General features: G+C 35.7%; 1 protein-coding gene and 1 pseudogene across 1 annotated transcript; one reads left to right on the plus strand and one right to left on the minus strand.

The window, feature by feature from the left end:
• Positions 1 to 5,638: 5,638 nt before the first annotated feature.
• Positions 5,639 to 8,111, plus strand: LOC145948676 (uncharacterized). Its single transcript, XM_083058297.1, has 4 exons — positions 5,639 to 5,769; positions 6,590 to 6,758; positions 7,225 to 7,420; positions 8,068 to 8,111. The coding sequence occupies exons 1-4, from the start codon at positions 5,639 to 5,641 to the stop codon at positions 8,109 to 8,111; spliced, it is 540 nt and encodes a 179-aa protein (XP_082914423.1).
• A 610-nt stretch (positions 8,112 to 8,721) lies between these two features.
• LOC145948675 (uncharacterized) lies at positions 8,722 to 17,425 on the minus strand (annotated as a pseudogene).
• Positions 17,426 to 17,640: the final 215 nt, after the last annotated feature.

Raw genomic sequence — 17,640 nt, forward strand, 5'->3', positions numbered from 1 at the left:
ATTCCGCGTCCGACGAAGTCGCAGAGCTCGCTAATCTCCTCGCCGCCGACGGCACTACGTGGAGGTTTAATCCTCCCTCCGCTCCACACTTCGGTGGTAAATGGGAGGCCGCCGTGAAATCAGCAAAATTTCATCTTCGACGCGTTCTCGGCGAGTCCGCACTCACCTACGAAGAGTTCAGTACTTTGCTCGCACAAATCGAGGCCGTGTTGAATTCGCGACCGCTTTGCGCTCTCTCCGATGATCCCGCCGACGTCAACGCGTTAACACCCGCGCATTTTCTCGTCGGCGAGTCCTTAATCATCATTCCGGACGTCTCCTTAGCAGACACGCCGATTTCGCGATTGTCACGTTGGCAACTGCTTCGCAACATGCTCGAACGATTCTGGCATCGATGGTCAACCGAGTATCTACAGCGGTTGCAAACTCGTAACAAATGGCAACAATCGTCAAACTCGATTTCAATCGGTTCTCTCGTATTGATTTCCGACGAGCGATTCCCACCGTCAAAGTGGCCGTTAGCGCGAGTAACTGCGATCCATCCCGGTTCTGACGGTCGAATACGCGTCGTTACCGTACGAACCGCTACTTCAGAATTGAAAAGACCGATCGTCAAACTATGCCCGCTCCCAATTGAGGCATAAAGCGTGCAACACGGTTTTTGTCAAATTGCTACGGAATTAGTTCGCGTCTTCTGCCATTTACGTCATTCGTTCTTCGTACATCTTTGTATTATTTCGATGCATTACAATCATTCTCTCAGCTGTAAATACTTTATTCATTCGGTTAATGTCTATCTGCTCTGTATATAGCAATTACAAAAACATTATTTTCTATTTCAGCGGCGTTCGTCACGCCCCTGAGGCGGGCGGTAATGTTAAAACATTTTCCTTTTAATTATGTATTCGATTTAAAACCGATTAGTCTGTTATTGTCTGCGTGTCTGTTATTGTCTGTATTTCGAGATTATCGATTTCTCGAGAAAACCATGCATTGGCTCAATTTCTCGACGAACTCTGTTTACCTTTTTTCGCGCCTCGCGCGTCTTACCGCGCGTCTCGCCAGGCCTCGAAGCTGTCGAATCAGCTGTTATAATAACAGTTTCGCGACGAGTCCTTGACACACATATATTAGGTAAAATAAGTTCAGTTCGCTACAGACCGTTCAAGCTTACACGCCTGTCGCTTTCTCGAGTATAATTACTTTCTCTATTCGTCGCGAGCGATTTAATTGTGATCGCTTCCTTTCTGTGTTTTACTTTAGAATGAAATACGATTCGTTTCAACGAGTCTAATTAATTCAAACACGTGCTTCCTATTACTATCCGCTTTATCACTCGTTTCGAATTTCTCTAAACAGTAATATATGTTGTGTGCCTCGAACAAGGCACTGGGGTTGCGCCGAATTAAGGATGAGGATCCTCGGGTCGACCGGGACGTCGTAGGAAGATAGGAAGATTATTCTCTCTTCTTTTGATTAAATATATTTTTATTTCGGATTGAATATGGTTTCGCTTTATTTCTCGTCCTTTCTTTAAATATATATTCGCGTAACATTCGATGAGCGTATATTCGTATTCCTCTCAATAATTCAGGTCTTTGTTAGTGAGTCTCGTTCTGATGTTCTGGTTTCTTATTAGCGACCACGTCTTGATGTTTAGGAATTGTATTCGAGACTCCGTCTTGATGTTTAGGAGTTTTATTCGAGACTCCGTCTTGATGTTTAGGAGTTTTATTCGAGACTGCCTTCGCGGGCGGGCTCTCCGTCTTATATCTTCTTTTGTTCTTTGATTTTCAACGGGCGAGGCCCTTGGAAACAAGTCCCTGATTGGTTAACAATACTCACGCGTTTTTGGTCTAATTGCAAGCGAAGCAGGTCGAAGTCCCTGGTCTTCGCTTGCATCTCGCGGTTTCCGGTGCTTCGCGCGTGTCTCGCTGCGTTAGCGTTTTCACGCGACGAGCGTTTGTCGAGAGCGCTCTTTTATAAGCAAAAATGTTTTACAGTATTCTATAAAGATATTCAGTAAATTCTAATTTCTAATAACTACTGGTTATAGTTCGGGCTATAACATATATAATATACATATTTATTATATATATATATATATATATATAATATATATATGTATATATATAATATATATTTATTTAGGTAATAAAATGTTATCTAAATGTATGCTATATTGTATTAATTAGCCAGCTGTTGAGCAGTCGCAAGAAAGAAGAGAAAGGAGAAGAAGAGAAAGAGAGAAGGAAAGGAAGAAGAGAAAAGAGAAAGAAAAAAAGAGGAAGAGACGAACAAAAAAAAAGTATAGATGTAGGTTACTTTCCCCATTTAGCAACACAAACCGACCAAGCGTCATTCTATCTTTGTTTCTACATTCTATGTGAATAAAGATAGAATGACGCTTGTGTCGACTTGTGTTGATAAATTGAAAACACTCATATTTATCACACGTGTATACATATATATTATACACATATGCGTGCATGCGTACGTGCGTTTATGTGTGTGTTATTGTTTGTGTGTAATTACGTGTATATTTGTGTATTATGTTTTATATTGTTATAATTATATTAATATATGTATAATATTAAGTGGTTAGTTGTCAAGCTGTTAAGAGAAAAGATAAAAAGAAAAAGAAGAAGAAAGATCGAGAGAAAGAAAGAGAGAGAGAGAGAGAGAGAGAGAGAGAGAGAGAGAGAGAGAGAGAGAGAGAGAGAGAGAGAGAAGAAGCAGAAGAAAAAGAAGAAAAGAGAACGAAGATACGAACAAAAAAAGTATGTTAATAATGTGTTACGTCCAGACTCGAAGAAGGGTGAGTCAAAGGAAGGGCGTAACTACTTAAATCTCGATACACGCGACGGGACGAGTGTTCGAGTCGAACGAATGCGGTAGGCCTGAAACAGGTCAACGACCCCAAAGGCCGCTCTTACTCTGTTTAAGGGACTATTCGTTCGTTGGTCCCTTTTCGGCAAGAGAATTTAATCTCTTTTGCACGGGATGGGACCTAGTGCGATTTTTGGTCAGGATAGAGTAATGGGTACTTGAATAACTTACTAATTAACAAAAAATTATTATTTATTTATGTGAACACGAATATATATATATATATATATATATATATATATATATTAAAGTACTGGTATGTGTTTGATTGTGCGTGTGTGTAGATACAATTAATTTTATCGTTACGGTTCATGTGTGAGATCTATGAGGGAAGGAGGTGAGGGAGGAGAGTCGTAAATAATTATGACGGGAGGGGTAAGAGAACTGGACGGATATCGTTTCCGAAAGGATCTAGGAGAAGATTGGTAGTATACAGGGTCATCTGTAGTTATTGGAATAGGTGAAAATAGAGAGGGGGAGTAGGATGGTCTTGAGTCGGAGGACGAAGGACCGGATAAAAAGAAAAAAGAGAGACAAGTACAGGTGGTTGGGGAAGTACACGATAGAGAGGGAGAGGGTGAACGTGGAATGTACGTGTGTTTGGTTATTAAATTAAATTCTTCCTTAAGGCGGTAGTATTGTGCTACTAAACGTTCCGCTCGCAGCGGAGTACGACCGATATCGTTGCGCTTCCACTTATGGGCGCGCTTGATCGCATTACAGGCGACGGAATTCACTGAGAATTATGTTGATTTTAGTCGCGTTGTTGGACTTTATTTGTTTTTACGGGATTACGTTTGAATGAGTGTACTTACTATTTGATGTGATCTAGTTACTGAACGGCGCTGACAAATCGGCTGGTTCTCAGGATTACTGGGTTCCCTCGAGTTCTCGAATGTGTCGATGAAGACGCTGGGTGGTTGTTAATTATTGCTGAGTCCGATCGTTACACTAATGGTTATTACGGTGCGCAAGTGCGTAACTGCCACGACGTAGGCGGAATAAAAAAAGAGAGCGTTCTTGGAAGATTCACTGCTTTTATACTATTCGTCTGCCCTTCTTATAGGGCAAAGGGCGTCTTCTTTTCTTGTGACTCATAGTCATACGTTCGGTGTTTTAATCCCTTTTGCGCAACGTATTGCTCTCTTGTATGAAGTGTTTTTTCTTAATTCTGATCTTTGGTCCGCTGATAGCGTGTGTCGATCGTGATATTTCAACATTACCTATGACTTATTGATCAAAGTGTAGGTTTCGTAATCTCACCGGTCGAGTTGTTTCACAATCACTGTCTTTCTCCGTTTAATTCTTATAACTAATTTCGGTCTTATAATTAATATGTTCGCGGAACGTGAATCTGCGTAAATCGGGAAGGAGAAAAGAATCGTGCAGTCCACAGGACGTAACAAATGCATTATTTAAAATAGGATACCCTCTCTCTCTCTCTCTGTGTGTGTGTGTGTGTGTATGTGTGCATTGAAAAAAACATTTGTTAACTTGACTAAACTTTTCAACTAATATCATTTTGTTAACTGAACATATAAAAATATTTAAATTAAATGTAACATATTAAATCTAACAAAACGTGTATTTGACTTAAATACTGATATATGTTTAATTAACAAAATAGTAATTTACTTGAAAGGTTTAGTCAGGTTAACAAGATTTTTTTCAGTGTGTGTGTGTGTAATTATAAGTGTATTATTATGTTATTATAATTATATATAATTAATTCGCCAGTTGTCAAGCTGATAAGAGAAAAGATAAAAAGAAAAAGAAGAAAGATCGAGAAAGAGAGAGAGAGAGAGAGAGAGAGAGAGAGAGAGAGAGAGAGAGAGAGAGAGAAGAAGCAGAAGAAAAAGAAGAAGAAAAGAGGAAGAAGAGACGAACAAAAAAAGTATGTTAATAATGCATTATTTAAAATAGAGGATACCCTGTCTTTCTTTGTGTGTGTGTGTGTGCACTGAAAAAAAATTGTTAACTTGACTAAACCTTTTAACTAATAACATTTTGTTAACTGAACATATAAAAATATTTAAATTAAATATAACATATTAAATCTAACAAAACGTGTATTTGACTTAAATACTGATATATGTTTAATTAACAAAATAGTAATTTACTTGAAAGGTTTAGTCAGGTTAACAAGATTTTTTTCAGTGTGTGTGTGTGTGTGTGTGTGTGTGTGTTGTTTATTGATTAAACATAGATTTGTTACTATGCAACATAAACATTTTAAAAAATTCATTAACGTGACATAATTCCAGAATTCTAGAAGGAGGTTACGAATTATTTTATACGGTACGTACAAAATATTTTATTTGTTTCTATCTTTCTCTCTCTCTTATTCCTTTTATTCTGTCATGTCCTATTTTCTTCTTGTGCTGTATCACAATTTAATAGATTCTTAATAAAGAAGGTTAATCTAATATTTGGTGTATTATCTATTTGCTATGTTTAAAGCGTTTATTTGATAAAAATATGAAAAATTTCAGACAATTAATTTTTCTTATTTTCCATATCTGATTGAGATAAACTTTAGCAATATTTTATACAAATAAATATAAAAATTAATATATGATTCGAAACATAATATTTAACATTTATGACTCTCAAATTAAGATTAAATAAATAAATTGCACAATAAAACGTACAAATCAAATCGTAATATATTTTTCTACATATATACATATATACACATTTTTATATTGTATATTATGTATTTTCAGATTAATTAATTGTCACATTAGACATGGAAGCATCTGGAAGTAATACATCCCAAACTCATGCAGATAAACTTATTGAGTTAAACGATGTAAATGCAGTAGACTTACTGACATCGAACGAAGTATTGGAAAATGTGCAAATGTATGATTCGACGTTGTAAATATAAAGACACATGTATTTTATCGAATTTATATAAAAGATTATTTTAATTAATGTTTATAAATTATATTATACATTTCTATCACATTGTGATAAAATTTTATTATTGTAATTTTTAATATTTTTCTAAATTTAATAATTATAATGTTATACGTATAACAGTCAAATAACAGTCAACAATAAAAAAATAAAACAATTTATAACAATTATAATTAAATAATTAAAAAATAATTATAGCGTTCATAATTAATTCAATTCAATCTATAAATATATATATACAGAGTGTCCGGTAATAGTCGCATCAACCGTCGTGTGCAGATTCCTGGGATCATTTGGAGACGATTTTTCCTCAGCAAAAATGTCGAGACACCAATAATTTTCGAGTTATAAGCGATTGAAAATAAAGGGTTTTTCGCAAACTAAGCCTTGTGGAAATAAAATAATAATAAATTCACATTCTTCAGTTAATTTTAGGTAGAGTTTACTTTAATAGAATTTTAATTTAAGGCTTAGTTACAAAGATACATGATGGCAAAAATTGAAAACATGCAAAAAATAATGACCTCCCTCGACATTTTCGCTGAGGAAAAATCGTCTCCAAATGATCCCAGAAATCTGCACACGACGGTTGATGCGACTATTACCGGACACCCTGTATATATATATGTATATATCATATTAAGATTTTATGTTTAAAGTTAAATGTTTGTGTAAGATCTATTAAAGAATATGTTATTTGATAAAAATTTAAAAATTATATGAAATACAATTATATTATGATTTATTACTAATTATTATGAATTAAATTATATAATAGTGAAATTATTGGATACGTGGATGGTATCGAATCTCTACGATATGTTGGTTCCAAGCAACAATTTAAATTTTTTAAATTTTATTTAAATAATGGCAAAGGTAAACGAATACAAATTGTCTCCTGGAATGATGATATTGATGATATACAGCATCATATAATAGTGAATCACGTAAGTATTTTCATTATTTCTTTCATTTGTTAATTTTTTTATGCAATATTTTTTCAAATATATTCTTGTATTTTATTATATATATATTATATTATAACATATATATAATATGTTGTAATATATATTATTTAAGAAATATAAAATTATGACCTATATATACACATATAATGTACGTTACACTTTTGGACAGATATTGCGTCTATTTTACTTATCACTCTTTCATATAATTTTTCAATTTCACTATTTATACTAATTTATAATTACTCACAATAACATATTTACATTATTACTATTTTATTAATATTATTTTTATTTTATATATTTTATTATTATTATATTAAAATGTGACAATTATATTTAATTTATAAGTTGCAAATATTTTATTTTTTAAAAATAATACATGTGTGTAATTTTATATGTATAATTATATTTTTAATATTAAAATACGTTTCTCTTTATAAAACAGATAATTCATTTGGATGGTGTTCAAGTGCGCCCACCAAAAATGTCGCAATTTAATAATGGGAATATGCCGTACGAATTATTAGTAAAATCTAACACCGTGGTATTAAATCTGGGTAAATTTGATCCAATAAGTTGTTTAGATTCAGAACCTGAACCGGTTGAACTTCATGAAGTTTTGAATACTACAAAACGAATTAGTAAGTATTATTTCACTCTTTATATCTTTTATATAATATCTTTTTTAATATATTAATATATATTTTCATAATAGCTACAACTCTTGGAACAAGTTAATTTTTTCATACAATTTTTTCAAATGTCTTGCCTTTTATATATACAGTGATGGCAAAAAGTTCCGTAACGCTAAAATATCTTGGAAAATATTGATTTATTAGGAAAATGTTTCACACAAAAAAATAGGACTTAAAAAAATCTATTAGCTGATGATATCTATTTGACCTTGGTATGAAAAGCACGATCATGGTCAACATAAAAATTTTAAATGGAAACCCCTCTTTTTTATAACATATTTTTGTAGCTGAAGTCGAGACGTTTCCAAAATGCTATAATAAAATATTTTTTTCTTTGGTACTTTTTGAGTTATAAGGTTTAAAGTTAACAATTTTTTGACAAGAAATGTAAAATATATTGTAAAATATTCAGTTTTCGGTAATCTTACTAATACTTTTATGCGGGCAATAATGATACCAATTTTGTGAATAAAAGTATTAAGGTAAGATTACCGAAAAATGAAAGATATTTTACATTATACATATGTCAAAAAATTGTTAACTTCAAACCTTCTAACTCAAAAAGTACTTAAGAAAAAAATATTTTATTATAGCATTTTGGAAACGTCTCGACTTCAGCTACAAGAAGATGTTATAAAAAATAGGAGTTTCCATTTTAGACTTTTATTTTGACCATGATCGTGCTTTTCAAGGTCATATCAAAGTCAAATAGATATCAGCTAATAGATTTCTTTAAGCCCTACACTGCAAAAAATGGCCGTGTTCGATGTGTGTTCAACGTGTGTAGAAATAAGACATAACACACTTTGCTCACGTGTACTGAACGGCTGCTGTGTTGATACTACACACTTTGAATAGAATAATACGTGTACAATACACGTAAATGTGTAATTTTAATATGGTTAGGTGTTATACACACTTCTCGATTACAACTCGTTAACAACACGTTAATTCAAACACACTTAAAGCGTGTTGATATAATACAGAAAGTACTATGTTACACATATCGTACGGTACAACACACGTTGATAATAACGCACGAGCGAAATTAACACAGAAAAAAGAAACACATTTATAAGTGTGTTAATATTCGTGTGGGTCATATAAAAGTTTTTAAAACCACAGTTTCCTAACATATACATTCACTGATGCACAATAAATAAACAATTTTATTAGAATAATATTTATTTTAATTTAAAAAAAATACATAAGAGATTTTGCAATTGAGACTTGCGATTTCTATTTTATTATCCGGAAAATTCATTACGTTCATGATTGATTAAGCTGACATACGTTGCATCTAACAGTGTGAAACGAAAAACCGGATGAGGAAAAATTAAATTTTCAGCACAAATTATGTCTTTAAAGTTATTACACGCTTCTGTAACGCAGTATGCATTGAGCTTGTTATTAAAGCATAAGGTCTCCGGGAATGAGAAGAGAAAAAATATACGCTCACGGAGAACAAAAATTTTTTTGATCTGTCCGAATAAAGGTAGTGAAGCGTCATTACACTCTAAAAGAATAACGGATTTTTGTTGATATGTTGTTCCATGGATGACTACTTTCCTTGATCGTAATATTAGACAATTGTTTCTATCAGCCTCAGCTATGAATCTATGAAATATTTCGGAATTCGGCAAATTGGGTAATAGCACCGTGACTCCGGGATATATTTTATGGCCTTTGTACAAGAATTTTTTCGCGGGCGCACCAGGATACGCTGCAAGTACTGAACATAACTGTGCCTGATGTCGGTAAGCTAAAATATAAGGCATATTCTTAAAATTCCGTACGATTGACACTAATGATTTAAAATAAGCATGAGCAGCTTCAAACCGAAAACACCATTGTTGTCGCGCTGGTCCGAATAGCCGAATGCATCGGGGAATATGAATAAGAAAATGAAACTTTGGCACTATAGAATTGGGATACAATCGCTTAAATCGTGGAATATATAACTCTATCATACGAGATAGCAGAGTTACAGATTCTAGACAAACTTCATACGCGAGGCAAATATTTAATATCTGTAACAGGAGTGTGTGGCATTCCATTCGCTCACAAATATCATCTTCTTCTCTGTCTATTACTTTTTCACCTATCAAAAATGGTAAGGTGTGAGACAACACAAGTATTTGTGATGCTGTTTGACGTAGATTACTATTTGCAGAAAGATGTTCACGTAACACAACTGCAGGTGCATCATTTTGCCAATGTCCATAGTCAAAGTTAGTTCGTCTGTTATTAAATTCAGCTAAAGTTAAAAATTTTTTCTCTTCAATACAAAATCGCAAAAGTCCCTTACAAGCGATAAGAGCGACACCTTCAAGCAAGACATGCATCGAGTCTTGAGGTAAACAGGTCGTTACGTCGAAATTCGGTATATTCAACAGTGGGCTTTTGCCATTGATATCGCTTTTTCCAAAAATCTGCAGTATTTTTTGGAATGTCTGGATCATTAATTGCTGCCAAATGATCTTCATGACTTGCATAGTTTCGCAAAGTTATTTTCTAAGAAATTTGTATGCCAATCGTGCTTTGTCGCCATGCTGACGACATAGTCGATAAGCGGATACGGATTCTTTAAAACCCCCCACGAGTGCCGAAGCTGGAGTGTCACCTGCGAAAAATAAAAGTGATCCCTTAAAAACGGTTTCTCCTCGTCCTCTGATATTTACGGTAATTCCTTGGGTTCGTAACGTTATAATTTCTGCGACAAATAATTCCAATATTTTTTGGAGTCCACCTTTTTTCAAATATGAAGTTTTAACAATCGCGAATAATTGGATTGTATTTCGCGATGATCACACAGTTGGGTGAATATTTGCAAGAGTCCAATAAAATATGGATAGTTTTTGTTCCTTCGCATGTACACCCAATGGATTTGCTATCCCAAGATCATCGTAGTAGAGAATTATGGCTAACACTGCAAAAAATGGGCGTGTTCGATGTGTGTTCAACGTGTGTAGAAATAAGACATAACACACTTTGCTTACGTGTACTGAACGGCTGCTGTGTTGATACTACACACTTTGAATAGAATATTCGTTCTACAATACATGTAAATGTGTAGTTTTAATATGGTTAGGTGTTATACACATCTTCTCGACGCAACTCGTTAACAACACGTTAATTCAAACACACTTAAAGCGTGTTGATATAATACAGAAAGTACTATGTTCCACATATTGTACGGTACAACACACGTTGATAATAACGCACGAGCGAAACTAACACGGAAAAAAGAAACACATTTATAAGTGTGTAAAAAAAATTAATTGAAAAAAAATACAAAGAACTAAAGAAAATATATAATGACTAACTATGTAATAAAAATGTATAATATATAAGCTAACTAATATATAGACCTACCTATATAACATGCTACCTAACTAAAATATATATATGTAAACACAACTCTATACAAATATATGTATAACAAAATATTATAATTTATAAAATCATTAATAATTGATCAGATCAGTATTAAAAGTTTGTATTTTGTGTTTAAATTCGTATAAAAGAAATAAAAATTTAATATAAACATATAAATAAATTAATCCTACGGTTGCCAAAACCGTCATGGGTTTGCTGGCTACATATTATATTTGGGACACAGCGTATCCATTGGCGTACGTTAATGTAATGGATTTTATTGACCATAAGGTACTTGGAACCGACATTAAAAATCACACGATCCACAAATTCATACGAAAAATGAATCAAAAAAATTAGAAATCCCGCTGTAAAACAATTTTAGGGGTGTTCGACGGCTGTAGAAGTAACGTGCAAAATGTTGCATCATGTACATCGTATACACATAATGCAACATTTTGCGCGTTACTTCTACAGCTGTCAAACATCCCTAATTTTGGCGGCAAATATCGTGATAAAAAATTCAGGATTTAGATTAATAGGTGTAAAATATATATTTATCACATAGTTTATCATATTATTCACATAACATATAACATCCACAGTGTATATATACATATATATATATATACATATATTATTTATCATAGTTCGCTTCATATATGTATATTAATCATTGGCACACGCTAATGTAATAAAATATGTATTAATATAAAGTGTATATATATATATATATATATATATATATATATATATATATATAAGACCCCAGATAACACCCCTACAATTTTGGCGGCAATTATCCAACACGAACACGCGTAAAACGTGTAAAAACAACACGCATAGATGCATACATGCAACACACGTGTGTTCTTATTTTACACACGATGAAACGTGTAAAAAGTGTCTACAGAATAACACGCTTAAAATGTGTAGAAGTAACACACTTGTTTTTGCAGTGTACTCTTTTGTTTGAAACATTTTCCCAATAAATCAATATTATCCAAGATATTTGACCGTTACGGAACTTTATGCCATCACTGTATATATATTATATTATGACATATATGTAATATATAAAAATATATAATATATTTTTAAAGAAACATCAAAAAAGCAAAAACAAAATGTTAGTGATCACGCACTTCACGCGCTTCAGGCGTACGTTTAATAACAATTTGTAATTAGCCAGTTTTAAACCTTTTCATTTCAAAAACTATTGTTTGGAATGAAAACTGACAAATACTTTTTTAATTAATTTTTTCGAGAAATTTTTAACTGTGATATTATTTTGATTCACCAATTTCGGAACACCCTAAATATATGTACATACCTAACAATATAATTCAATTGATTATACATACAGGGTGGGCCAAAAGTACCGGAACCCCTGAATATTTCGAAAACTAAGCATTTTAGAAAAAAGTGTTTCCAATGAAACTTGTAGGGCTCAAAATAAGGCATTTGATGGTGACCTTGACTTTGACCTAGGGATCAATTTAGAGATCATTTCAAGGTCAACTTAATTTTTTTAAATTGAAATGGTTGCAGTTCTGTTAAGAAGCATTGTCGGACATATGTTTATTAGACAATTTAAACTCTAAATGACTTCAATAACACGCCCTTAATGTATGGACCTCGAGTCATGGAACACCCTGTATATATATGTATATATTATAACCGATAAATTTTAATTATAATTATCGTTATTTTCGCGGTGATTCCTTTGACACGATCTCTTGGATTATTCGGACCATCGAGCGTGCGGGTTTAATAATCAAAACTCTATCTAACCGGAATGGGCGCCAGGTACGGGAAACCGTACCGCTACTCACCGGAACTCCGCGACGCGGTAGCCGCGTCCGTCTCGAATCCGGCACGCTCGATCCAATACCCGCCAAGAGATCGCGACGATCAAGGGCGCGGCAGCTCGGCCGACGGCAAGGGTTCGCTTTGCGACAGCGAAAGAAGGAGAATAACGGGGCGATTTTGATGGGTTTTCATGAGTATATTTACGCAAGCAAAAGAAAGTAATTAATAAGAAAGCGTATTAAAGACATGAGTACTAATAAAAAAAAAAACCAGAACAATACAAATTCAATATATGATATAAAGACAAACAGACATTCGGTCGACATAGGAGACCGTTGAATATAATTTGACATAGTACTATTATTCGAGTCACATCGGAATATTCACATACGGATATCGTCGTATTAGAAATACGCGTAAGCCGCTCGCGCCGCCCGAAATTCGATACTATAAAACGTACGGTCGCACGCCGGGATATCAACGTACACGCGCCGCGCACGTGATCCGCTCAGTTGTTACTACCCGCGTGAGTATCGAATCCGGGACTTCTCGCTCGCGCTAATTACAACCGAACGGAGGGTCAGGTCCTTTTCGTATACTGCCCTTCGTTCATTATACGCTAAACAAGTAACAAAGTACCCGCGCTAAATACGAATTTACGAGCTCACCGATCTTACGAATTATACACGACAGCTAACGAGAAACATGTTATCGCGATACACCATATGAACCGTACAAATTTTTCCAACCTCAGAGCTCGGACTGTGGGCTAGCCGAAAAGAGAGAGATCTTCGTGTAATAAGGGGGTTCGAGCGAGTCGTCACTCCGGTGGCCGTCACAAAAGGTATCCCGAGAATCTATGACGTGGCGTCAGCCGCCATTTCGGCAACTATTTCGGCAACTACTTCGAATAGGCTCTATTTCCCCGGTGCGACTCGCTCGAACAATCTACCTTCTGTATGGGTCGGGGATGGCGACGTCTCACCAGCTTTCGTCCTCTGCGACGTCACTCTCGCTTCGATCTCGTTTTTTTTCTGATAGTCGACAGGACCTCTGCTCACTCACGCGTCTTGCCCGACAGTGACGAGCGGAAGTCTCGCCGGAGACACGCTGGCGCCGTATCGCCGAACTAGGCCGCTCGGGGCGCTCCCGTAATCAGGGCCGTGAGGCGGCCCGGAGGATCCCCGCGGTCGTTGCGGCGGCCCTTCGCTTCCGCGCTCTTTTTCTTTTCCGGGGTCGTTCCTCCATTCCCGTAGGATACGGGCGGGAAAATCTTGCGGCAGCTTACGGGGGGCCCGATTCCGGCCGCCTCGGACACCGGATGTCGTCCGCCGCGAGTCCTCAATCGATCGTGGATCGCATCCGGGTCCGGGCGCCGGCCATCGGGTCCCTTGCCGTAACTCCGTGGCGGGGCTCCTGCGCACTTCTCGCGCGGAGTGGCCTTCCCCTTTTCCTCAGCTCTCAATCCCTAGGGAAGAGGAGATGGATATCAATTTTACGCGGCATCTACTGTCCCGAAAAATATTTAAGGTCATGATAGTTTAATAGCGATCTCACCTAGTGTGTTCCGTAAGGCGTGGCCTCCCCTCGTCCTGTTTCTTCCCTTTACGCCGCTTTTCCTCCGGATGAGATGTCGTCGCTTCTCCCTCGACCTTCGCTAATTTCGCTAATAGCTGCCGCAGCAATCGCAACAGCTACGGCAGCACGCAATCGAAACGCGCAGCGGCGGAATCGCGTCCGATTCCGCGCTCGAATCGCTCTCTCTCTTTCTTATGTTAGAGAGAGCAGAGGTCCCAAAATCCCCCCCCGGTCGAGTCTCGCGACCCTTGTGACGGACAATTTCACCAAATGAAAACTGTCACGTCACAATATATATGAAATATTATAATTTTATTCAATAATGAATTTTAAAAACAATTAAAACTTTTAAAAAAGTTATTATAATTTTATAACAATTTAATAATTTGTTATAATTTTATTATAACTAATAAAATATAATGTTATGTTATTTTTTTTATTAATTGCAATGTATATTTTACAGTCTTAAAAGGATACGTAAAAACCAATTTCCTAAAAACAATTGATAAAATGAACAAAATAATAGGATTGCGGATCAATAACAGACGGAATATATAAATTAGAAGTACGACATATTATGAATTTTACCGAGGATGAATATTTCACATTAGATATAAAAAAAGAGGATCACGTAGAAGTCATTGGTATCATGCAGACTACAGGTAATAAACATTTATAATATAGTAATTATTGTAAATTATTAAAGTAATAATTTTAATTAATTATTATAATAATAATTTTATTTAATTACACTTATAATAATAATTTTAAATAATTACTAATAATAAGTTTCAATAATTTTAAATAATCTCTCTCTCTCTCTCTCTCTCTCTCTCTCTCTCTCTCTCTCTCTCTCTCTCTCTCTCTCTCTCTCTCTCTCTAAACTTACTTACAATTACTATACATGTAAAATCAAAAATAAATTATATTATGTTTCACGACGTTGAAATTTCTGCACTTATATTTATATAATATTGAGAGAGAGAGAGAGAGAGAGAGAGAGAGAGAGAGAAAGAGAGAGAGAGAGAGAGAGAGAGAGAGAATGGTTCAATGATTTTAATTATTTATTTATTGAATGTCTCAACAATTGTTATTAGTTTAAGAAAAGAAACAATAGCATGTTAATTAAGAAAATATAATTGACTTTAGAATTTTCTCTACAATTTCATGTGCAAAAAAATTAATCAAACAATATATCATTCCCTTAAGCCTAGTCTACAATGGCAGTAAGCAGTATAGAGTAAGCAGTAAGCAGTAAGCAGTATGAAATGGGAATTGCCCATTTCGTTACTCCCGGTCTTTACATCCACTAAAAACAGTATACTCTCTATTCCTACAGCCTTGTTATTGCCATTGTATACTGTTTTTAATGGATGTAAAGACCGGGAGTAACGAAATGGGCCCGAGAGTAACGAAATTCCCATTTCATATTGCTTACTGCTTACTCTATACTGCTTACTGCCATTGTAGACTAGGGTTTATACACAAACAAAATAATATTTTATATACAGGGTGACCCATTTTAATTTAGGCAGCCAAATAACTCGAAAAATAAGCACACTACGAAAAAATGTTTAGAATCAAAATTTTGTCATTTCGAGGGGGACGTACAATGACGTTAAAATGAGCCCCCCCACCCCTCCCCCTGGGCGGTGAGGGGGGGCAAGTTTGAAATCTTAAATGGGAACCCCTATTTTTTATTGCATATTCGGAATCTTTGGCTAAAAACACATACAATTTGTCTGAAACATTTTTCTCGATTCATGATAGATGGCGCTGTAATCGACGAAATTCAATTTCTTCGATTTCTCTTACTGAGAACCCATGCTTACGATTCTGCAATAAATTAACAATAAAAATACCACGTTTTCATTGTTAATACTCGAAATTAGTCTTAAAACAAACTTCTCATTATTTTTTATTACTCATTAATTACTTCTCAAGAAACTGCTTTTAGCGTAACCCAGGAACAACGTCGTGGACGTAGCAGTTTTCTGTTCCCTTCGGGGTGCTTGATTAACGTGAGTCCCCTCGCCTCTCACAATTCGGGGTGCTTGAACGTGTGGTAACCCAGCCAGTGAAGGCAAGGTCGTGTGGTGATCCAGCCAGTGAAGGCAAGGTCGTGTGGTGACCCAACCAGTTAAGGCAAGGTCAAGTAGTGACCCAGCCAGTGAAGGCAAGGTCGTGTGGTGACCCAACCAGTTAAGGCAAGGTCAAGTAGTGACCCAGCCAGTGAAGGCAAGGTCGTGTGGTGACCCAACCAGTTAAGGCAAGGTCAAGTAGTGACCCAGCCAGTGAAGGCAAGGTCGTGTGGTGACCCAACCAGTTAAGGCAAGATTGCATTGTTATCAGCTCTCTCCGCATGGAGGAGATGCTCAAAGTGTGCACCATTATTTTCTAAGGATAACAGTAATCGACAGCGAAAGTTACGTTGTACATTTTCTAGCATTAAAGGAGTTATAGCTTCACAAGCTCTTCTTATTCTTTCCATCATATTCAATCTTGTCGTTGGAGCTTTACTATACACTGCATCTTTAACGTATCCCCATAAAAAGAAATCAAGGGGGTTCAAATCCGGTGATCTCGGAGGCCACTGGTCCACCCCGCCCTATCCACCGATTTGGGAACCTTTGATTCAAAAACATCCGTACAATACGAGCATAATGAGCAGGAGCACCATCTTGTTGATACCATAAATTTAGTCTAACTGCAAGGGGAACATTCTCTAGGTATGCTGGCAAATCATTTTCGAGGAATTCTAAATACATTGGACTATTAATTGGACGTTCAAAAAAATGAGGTCCAATGACTTGGCCATTGCAAATGCCTACCCATACAGTATAAACTCCAACGATGTTGATTAAGCACCTCACGATACCAATGTGGATTTTCTGGTGACCAATAGTGGCAATTATGCCTATTGAGACTACCATTGCTGATGAATGTTGCTTCATCACTGAAACAAACATTACTAAAAAAATCTGGATTCTGATCTAACATCTCAAGAGCCCATCTACAAAATTGTACTCTGAGTACGTAGTCGGCCTCACTTAATTCCTGTACCAGAGTAATATGATACGGATGGTAATTGACTGATCGTAACAATCTATGTGCCGTAGTTTGAGGGATTCCCAGTTCTCGTTCTATTTGACGGGTACTAATATGGGGATTTTGATGAACCATAGCCAAAACTGCGAGCAATCTAGGGTCATTATTATTATGAAGTCTATTCCTTCGCCTTTCGCGATGAAGTGGATTATTACGAGATCTCCTTTCAATGTTTATAATTTGTTGATCAGTAGGATGGCGGCGATTTGGGAATCGCTCCGCATAAGTACGGGCAGTAAGTCTGTAATTTCTACCACATTCGCCAAAGGTTATAAGAATATCGACTACTT

This window comes from Prenolepis imparis, unplaced genomic scaffold (genome assembly GCF_030444845.1).
Source record: "Prenolepis imparis isolate NDT839.2.m4 unplaced genomic scaffold, iyPreImpa1.0 SCAF_565, whole genome shotgun sequence".
NCBI lineage: Eukaryota > Metazoa > Arthropoda > Insecta > Hymenoptera > Formicidae > Prenolepis > Prenolepis imparis.